The 9,043-nt window shown below is 40.6% G+C and overlaps 2 protein-coding genes across 2 annotated transcripts; one reads left to right on the top strand and one right to left on the bottom strand.

Annotated features, from left to right (window-relative positions):
- The first annotated feature begins 345 nt into the window (after window positions 1-345).
- On the top strand, window positions 346-5,119 carry LOC112294560 (transmembrane 9 superfamily member 3). Its single transcript, XM_024545148.3, has 7 exons — window positions 346-846; window positions 2,044-2,087; window positions 2,245-2,818; window positions 3,031-3,168; window positions 3,483-3,639; window positions 3,884-4,368; window positions 4,506-5,119. Exons 1-7 carry the CDS (start codon window positions 692-694, stop codon window positions 4,723-4,725), a joined length of 1,773 nt encoding a protein of 590 aa, XP_024400916.1. The 5' UTR covers window positions 346-691; the 3' UTR covers window positions 4,726-5,119.
- A 556-nt stretch (window positions 5,120-5,675) lies between these two features.
- Window positions 5,676-7,511, bottom strand: LOC112294561 (uncharacterized). The gene is made up of 3 exons (XM_024545149.3): window positions 7,061-7,511; window positions 6,670-6,906; window positions 5,676-6,574 (listed from the first exon to the last, which is right to left on the bottom strand). The coding sequence occupies exons 1-3, from the start codon at window positions 7,200-7,202 to the stop codon at window positions 6,378-6,380; spliced, it is 576 nt and encodes a 191-aa protein (XP_024400917.1). The 5' UTR covers window positions 7,203-7,511; the 3' UTR covers window positions 5,676-6,377.
- Window positions 7,512-9,043: the final 1,532 nt, after the last annotated feature.

Here is a 9,043-nt window from a genome sequence, read left to right as displayed (position 1 = left end):
TAAAAATGTGGTCCATAATATACACTGTCATAGCGAGTCTTATTATTGCAGATTACCATACAACAAACAAACACACCCTTTTTTTGATACCCAACTCTACCAAAAATACAACAAAGTCAACACTTACGGTTGAAAATATGTTTTTTTACAAGAAAATGTCAGACCGACCTGGCACCCATTTCCAAGATGTGGCACTCACCACTAATCATTGACGTAGTTAAAACACTCGAACTAAAAAAGTTGCATACAAACGTGAAAAGAGTGTTTTCATTAATGTATTTTCATGGTCGCATCTTTCTTTATCTTTAACCAGAACTAGCCCTAAAATACCGGGTATAGAAAGGGCCCTGCTATTCCACAAGGGAGCCTAACCTTCCCCACAACTCATGTTGTTGAGCTCGTGCTTTTGTCGATCGCGAAGGGTCCGATGTGCAGGATGTCATCGAGGCATTTGCGTGTGGCTACCGGAGTTTGTTAGATCGGCAACCACCACAACAACAACAACCATGCCGGAGTGTGCTTGAGATCGGTGGTGGTGGCGGAAGTGGAACAAGGAAGAGTGCCTAGGGTTTGACGGACGGACAGACAGACAGACACAGGATTGGGGTTTGGAGCAGGGGTGAATTTTCTTGAGGTTTTTGTTTGTTTGTTTGTTGGTTGGTTCGTGGAGTTGGTGTAGGGGGAAGTTGCGATGGCGCAGCGAAGAGCGATGCTGGTATTTGTGGTGCTGGCGCTGTGTTGTTTAGATGCTGTGGAGGTGGATGCTAGTGGCTCCAACCACAAGTACGCCACTGGAGATCCCGTGCCGCTGTATGCGAACAAAGTTGGTCCCTTCCACAACCCGAGGTTAGGCTGACGAAACTTTCTCGTGGTGTAGGCTGGAACGTCGCAGGGATGTATTGAGCATGTAGTTTACAGATCGTGTGTGTTGAACAACAGTAATGGTGTCCGCGAGAGAGTATTAGATTTTGTGATACCTTGCAAGTGTTCGGAAGGAAGGAAGGAGGTGACTGGGCAAAGTGTGTAAGTGGAAGCGGCAGAGAGTGATCTCAGTCATTTGTTCTTCCTCTTTTGTGGAAGAATTACTCGAATGGCATATCAATCGCTAGACTTCGGTATCGGGATTGAGTTGCTGCCGCGTGGGAGGGATCCATTTGCACAGTTATTTGTCGTTAGTGTACTCCCGAGGTAGCGAACCGTGAGAATTCATAATGCAATCTGGCGCAGACTGTTTTAGAGTAGCGGCTTTGCAAGTTTTTGACAAATATAGGTTTCATCCTTTTTTAGGAATCACCTTGGAATCTAATTAGCTGCAGTAGTTTACCTGTCAGGTTGCTGGGCTTCCGTTATCCGAAATCTTTTTAATTTTTAATTTAATTTAATTTAATTTAATTTTTTTTCCTGTCTCCCCTTCCTTCTTTCAACACGCTCGACTAATTGTGCTCAAAATCTTCGAGATGCTAAATAATTGCAAGCAATAAGGAACGTAACGTGGACTTAGAGGTTTTAGTTAATGTCTGATTGTTTTCGAGACCTTCGTCAGCTTTGTTGCATGCTACATTTTGGAAGCGGGAGTGAATTGACGAAGCAGATGCCTTGAAACAACGCATGTGTTTGGTATTGTAAATACTGAAGGGTGTGTTTCATAATGAGTGCGTTGAATGCTGTGGAGGGAATCATTAATGTCGTAGCTGGAGGTTTGTACTGCAGCCTAGATTTGAGAGTTGCAGTGTCCCGGTTCGGTCGTATATTAGCTCGGGTTGGAAATTTTAGTATTCTGATTTAGCAAATTGATCGAGTTGTGAGTATGCAGATGCGGGTGAAGCTCTTGATTTATTTGCAGCTTGTGTGGAATGATCTAAGGATGAGTCGTACGGGTCCATGTTCTGAGTTCTGGATCGGCATGATTAATGTTGGTAGAGTAGTGTATGTATATTACTTTATCTCAAGTGTGACAAATTTGAAGTTCTGCCGACGAAGGAGGTGGTGCACCAAATTTGTGTTGTCACAGGCCACTCTGACACACTGTATCCGTGTTTGCAGTGAGACCTACAAGTATTTCGATCTGCCTTTCTGCCATCCCGTAGGTTTGTACTCATGATTCCCCACCTTTGTCCTTATCGTTGCAGTGTTCGTGAAGCTGCTTTTGGATGTTTAGTAGTCATCCTGTACGGGTTCCGCGTGTTTCATGGTGCCTTGACGCTTACATGCAGGTCTCAAATGCTGACTTGTGTGGCATTGCAGGTGAGGTTACCGAGAAAAGGGAGGCTCTTGGCGAGGTTCTCAACGGCGACCGCATGGTGGAAGCTTTGTATGAGTTGAGGTTTAGAGTGGACAAGGAAATGAAGACCCTCTGTGAAAAGACACTTACAAAGGATGACATCAAAAAGTTTCAAGATGCTGTGAAGAACGATTATTTTTTCGAAATGTATTATGATGACTTGCCCATCTGGGGGTACGTTGGCAAGAAAGAGGATTCAGGGCAGGATGTTAAGTATTTTTTGTACACTCACGTTCATTTTGAAATCCTCTACAACCAAGATCGAGTCATTGAGATCAATGTCGGGTTCGATCCTATGTACACCGTGGACATCACGGAATCTAAGGAGCAGACAGTAAAGTTCACTTACTCTGCAAAATGGAAGGTAACTGACAAATTATTCAGCCAACGTATGGAAAAGTACTCGAAATCTTCATTTATGCCACAGCACCTAGAGATCCACTGGTTCTCAATCATCAACTCGTGTGTTACTGTCCTTCTACTCACCGGTTTCCTTGCGACAATTCTGATGCGCGTACTCAAGAATGATTTCATCAAGTAAGTAACTTGACAGACTTCGTTCCTGGGGAGGAATACACTTATTTATGATTTTTAGAGTTGTATCTCCATCTGTTTGCGCAGTAGATGTCATCGTTGTTGGTATCCACTGTTGTTTCTGACGAATCTCGGAAAAAGATACATCTGAGCCACCATAAGGGTCATGTAGTGAGTGTTCAAACTTGATTGTGTTCATGTTTCTGAACGGCCAGGTATTCTCGTGATGAAGAGGCTGCTGATGAGCAAGAAGAGACAGGGTGGAAGTACATTCATGGGGATGTGTTCAGATTCCCACCTTACAAGTCCCTTTTCTGCGCCGTTCTTGGAAGTGGAGCACAGCTTCTTGCTTTGTAAGGTTCCAAGCTTTCTTCTTCAGCTTCCTTGTTCGAATGTTCGTGATTTTCCATTCAGCTACTGATGCACTGCCCTGAAGGCTGAGACGCTTGGTTTCGATTGTGGTCAGATTGTGTACATGTGCACCCTGATAACAAACTTGGCAACTGGGGACATTCCCAGGATTGTGAGTTTGTGTATAGTTTTTATTTGTCGTGTATGTCTTTTCAACTAAATTAGCTCAGCATGACGGGTACGTGGCCGAAGGCATCGCACAATGTGAGCTAATCAAATCACATGCCTACGGGGGCCTGTGTTGTGTTATTTGTAGGGCTATCTTCATCTTCATGCTTGCCTTGGTTGGAGTATTTTACCCGTACAATCGTGGGGCTCTTTACACGGCGCTTGTTATGATATACGCACTGACATCAGGCATTGCTGGGTACACAGCTGCTTCTTTCTACAAGCAGCTTGAAGGCGTTAATTGGGTAAGTGAATGATCATGTGTTGATGTGGCTTTGGATATATCTTTGTTTAGTTATTTTGATTCTAGTAATTAGCACAAGTCTTAAGCTAGCCACTGAGCGATGACGTCGTCCATCTTCATTACGGGTAAGTCGGTGGAAATGACGTAGCAATTACGAGAGCTCATGCACTCCTTACAGTTGTGAGCAGAATAATTCTGCCCATGTGGATCTGACACTTTTTGTAATATGTACTGGGTGAGTGCAGGTTAGGAACATTCTCTACACTGGAGGATTGTTTTGTGGACCATTGTTTCTCACATTTTCGTTTTTGAATACAGTTGCTATCTTTTACAATGCAACTGCAGCCCTCCCATTCGGCACAATTTGCGTTATTTTCCTAATATGGACGCTCATCACGGCCCCTTTGCTGGTCTTGGGTGGGATAGCTGGGAAAAACAGCAAAGCTGAATTTCAAGCCCCCACCAGGACTACAAAGTTTCCCAGGGAAATCCCGCCTCTGCCTTGGTATCGTTATACTGTTCCTCAAATGGCCATGGCCGGCTTCTTGCCATTCAGTGCTATTTACATTGAGCTGTACTATATTTTCGCCAGCGTGTGGGGGCATAAGGTGTACACCATCTACAGTATTCTATTTATCGTTTTCATCATCCTGATAATTGTGACGGCTTTCATCACTATTGCGTTGACCTACTTCCAGCTTGCCGTCGAAGACCACGAGTGGTGGTGGAGGTGACACTCAAACTATGCCTTATTCCAACAAATGTTGCTACACAGGAGTGGCCAAATTAATGACTAGATGCAGATACGATTAGTTTGTGGAGATAGTTGCTTTTAAGGCGAACTGATGCTATGGATTGTATGTGCAGGGCCGTCTTATGCGGGGGCTCCACTGGAGTGTTTATTTATGGATACTGCTTCTACTACTACTATGCGCGGTCAGACATGAGTGGATTTATGCAAACGTCGTTCTTCTTCGGCTACATGGCTTGCATTTGCTTCGGCTTTTTTCTCATGCTGGGCAGTGTAGGATTCCGCGCGTCACACTTATTTGTCCGGCACATTTACCAATCGATCAAATGCGAGTGATATCCTCGCTGTGTTGATATTGTCTTACTGATCAAAGTTTCTGTGCCCTTATGCACGTTGATGTGTATGACAAATGTATCATGCTGAGATCCGTTTGTTAATTTGTCAGCACGTTCACTTGAGGTTTACATTGGTGATTAACATAGTGTCGAGTCACTTTATTCCTTCAGGAATGTTTTTGATAGTTAAGTTCAAATTTTCATTTCAAGGGTGAGGGGATCACAAATAGTTCAATGGTTAAATTATGTTGCACTGATGGTGTTTTAGGAATTTTTAGGGATTGATGGAGTTAAAATGGTTAATTAGAAGGTTAAATTTATCTAGTACTCAATGGTCAAGACAAGTCAAGTCTATCTAGAATGAAGTGAAATTATGGAGTCAATTTCAATCACCATATCAAATAGCATGTGTGGATGTGCATATGACTCGAAGTTTGAGCCTTATCAAAGCCCTGGACCATTCTTGCATAGCAATCAGAAGGTAAAAACTTGCGGAAGAATTGTTTTGATTAAATTGATGTTTCTAACATAGTATGTTCATTCAAATTGTTGATGTTCAAAGTGTGTCATTGGAATAGGCTTGATTGGGTGTTATTACATATTTGTTAAGAGTGTTCTGAAGAGAGTAAATGGTCAGTGGAATAAGAATATTAGACAATGCTTTGTCATTCTAGGAATGCTTAATAATTATCAGAAAAAAATCTTTCCAGATAATTTGCATTGGTGGTAGAGAGAAGGGGAAAGTAAGGGCTTCACTCATTTAAGAAGGTTGTGTGCATGTTCTGGAAAAAGTAGTAATTTATCATACACGCAATAGTTATAATGAACTGAAATCATTTGACAACATTAACTAGCTCGGAATTAATTTTGTTCATTGTGACGATGAATATTGAAAAATAATACGAAAACAATTATTGTACAGAAATAAACATAATTTATTCTTAGTTATCATACTTGTTATTTGTGCTTTTTCTTAAAGAGGGTTGGTAATGCCTCAGTTTTTGATATTGCTACCACAATCCACCACCCTTTCTACAAATCTTTAAATGAGCGTCTATTGCTCATTTAATGTGTTTTTAAACAGCAATTGTTTACACTCATTTACTCATCTATTTTTTTTACAAGTGCAAACAAGAACTAAAAATAATTTAATACATCTTTTTCTTTTTCTTTTTCATTTTTAAAAAGGAACAAAAACAAAAATTGTAAGCCAGTCCAAAACACAAGGAAACGACTCTCTCTCACTCTCTCTCACTCTCTCAATGCAACTTATTTCCGAAATACTTTGATGCAAAATTTCTTGTCTAAACATCTCCACCACATATTTAGTTCCAACAACAAAATACTAAACTTAGGCCATTATTCTTATAAGTCAAAGACAAATGCCTCCACAACACAAATGGAAGGAAATACAGGTAACAAGGTAATGTAGTAGGTCTTGGAGGCCATCACAAAGAGGGCATAACAAGTAATAGAGGACTAGATCTGGATTCCACAAGCTCTGGATTTTGATCAACCGTCTTTTGATCCATTCATTGCAGGAATTTCACAAGCTCTGGATTGGCATATATTGTTTCATTGATTGACCTTATTATATCGTGCTTCATTTTGTTGGTCTTTGCAGGTAGAATGTTGATAGTTGCAACTCTCCCCTCACCCGACGTGTGGGATGCGAGCTACCTTCTCCTCTTCGTCAACGTACAGGACAACACGGTTAATTTGTGTTCCTTTAGGTTTTCGCCGCCGCAAGGGTCCATAATCAACAAGCACTCCTGGCATGTCGTCCTTGATGATCTTCACTGCATCTCTATAGTGTACACCCTTCAACTCGGGCCATCCTGGACATACTCCTGAATGGAGACTAACGCATGTTTCAATATGCAATTCGAAAGCAGGATATGCGAGCTGCAGAATTCACGATTGCGTAGAGTTTTTTGAGACGTACTATTTGGATGCCATCGACCATGCCGCGGGATTTCATATATGATGTCGTCACGTGTTAAGTAGAACCAAACATCTGATTCTTCGTCGTGTTGCGGCCGATTTTGCTCACTTGGCAGAGGTCTTTGCAAAAACATGCTGAAATCGGGATCCGCTTCGTCCAAGGTATTCCAGAAGAGGGCCCAAACAGCGGACATATTTTTATGCAGCAATTCCGGCCACTCGGTTCGTCTCTGAACACCTGCAATTGCAATCGTCTACTGTCACTCAACTTCAATACGCACGACTTCAAGTTACAAAGAATATGCTTACATTCGCAGGTCAAGCTCAACCTAGCTCTCATCTTCTCCTGCGATCACATCGAGTGTAGTATTAAGTGTGCAAATTTGTCTTGCCTGTGGCTTTCACATCGTTCCTAAACATTCGATCATATTCTCTCTGTGTTGCAAACCCTTCCTGCTGTGCAAGGGCAAGTGGTAGTACGTCCTTGCCGATGATGCTGGCAATAGTTAAAACTGCAGCAAATATCCTTGCCATCTCGGATACTGTTCTTATCCGTCCAGCTTCACCATGGGATTTTCCTTAATCTCGAAGTGCAAAAAAAGATTCTTCGGACGATTGTAGTCCTGTCTCGCACGCAGAATTTCTTCTTCAAGGTTGTGGCTATAGACCAGTGGCGTTCCATGGAGTGCAAGACTCACAGGGTCTTCTTCTAGTGTAGAAATAAGCTACCGAAACTGAAATTGATGTAATTATGTCACTTTTATAGTTAACAAGGCAGTTACTTTGTTCCTTCAAACGGCTTAACTTTCAAGTCTCAACAATAAAATGAATCAAATGCAAACGAGCTTGATGGTTGAATGACGAAAGACATGAATGAAACGGTGTAGATTTATCTGAATCGCTACCTTTCGTGATTCAGTTGAGAATCTCAGGTCAAGGGAAATTTGGGCGTACTTGTGCAGTGTGCATTGAATTGGCCAGTCTATTGAGATACCAAACGTAACTCTGTCCAATTAGAGCGGCTCTACTCATCGAGGATAGAAGGAAATAATCATAACAAGCATCAAAGTCGAGAACTAACAGAAGGTTCTCTATAAGCCTCATCGCATCAGCTGAAAAGGAAACGCTCCTCGATGGCTGACCGACGAGATGGCAGCTGAGGCATGCTTGGACATCCAGGTGTTCTCAGTAGCTTGTGTATCATTTCTTCCTCAAGCAAATGGACAAATAATTAAATTCATTAATTCCTAAACCAATATCACATGACTATGTTCTTACGCTTGATAGATTGGTTCATAATTAGATAGTTGAACTCAAGTAGAATATATCAGATCGTTACGCTGAAGTATTCAGTTGAAGTTCGTGATGCCACGATCTTAATCGCAGAAGGATTCTGTTACAGCGACGAAAACAACAACTTCGAGGTTATAACATCGAGGTGTTCGGCAATGTTGTTCACAACAACGATTTATTCCCTGCACAAAAGGAACAAGAAGGCACTAGGCTCGCAGGCTGGAAGCAACGCACATTGTTTCACGACTGAAGATAACACATACATTTGCTGCAAAACGCTCTAACGGAGGTAACAGAAATACTTCAAGCAGGTCACCACAATGCTTCTGACTTTAACTTATGCGCCGGCTGCGTTTTTGGAATTTCAGAGAAAAACATTGGAACTTTTTAGTCTCGAATCTCTGGCTCCTTGTTTGGTTAGTCGGGATTAATCTCAAGTCAAAGCTCACTGTTTCAGAGTGTCGTTAAAGAGATGGAGGTGTGGAATAAACGATGGCCATTGCAGAAATGCGTATCAGCATTAGAATGCGTGAGAGAGAGCAATTTTTACAGAAACTAGAATTACTGATAGATTTCTATATGAACAATTTTTTTTAATAAAATGACTTCAGGTTTGTAAAGAAGAATCTTATTTTGGAATCTTTAGTTTTTGGAGATAGTGTAAAGTAAACAGAATTGGTAAAACTGATCAAATCAATTATTCTATTATAAATCTAAATATGTTGGCTCATATATATATATATATATATATATATATATATATATTCATGTTTGCTATAATTTTTAGAATCAATGTATGATTCTAACAATTATAGCAAACATATAAAAAAATAAAAAATAATAAAAAAAGATACTCTTATTTTTTAGATATTTTTAGAGTTTTAAAATATAAATATTATGAAAAAATTCTAAAGGACAACATTATTTATGCCTTGCAGGAAAAAAAAATGTATATTACTTTATCTTTCCTTCTCACTATCTTTGGCTTGATTTTATTGAGTGTAAATCCAACTAAATAATATTTTTTTAATCTCATCTAATTGACAAAATTAAAAATTTTAATCTTTTGTCTTCTCTCTAAG

Source organism: Physcomitrium patens, chromosome 17 (assembly GCF_059467195.1).
Source record: "Physcomitrium patens ecotype Gransden chromosome 17, ASM5946719v1, whole genome shotgun sequence".
Classification (NCBI taxonomy): domain Eukaryota; kingdom Viridiplantae; phylum Streptophyta; class Bryopsida; order Funariales; family Funariaceae; genus Physcomitrium; species Physcomitrium patens.
The sequence above is the reverse complement of the archived record's forward strand: the minus strand, read 5'-3'. Positions and strand labels throughout refer to the sequence as shown.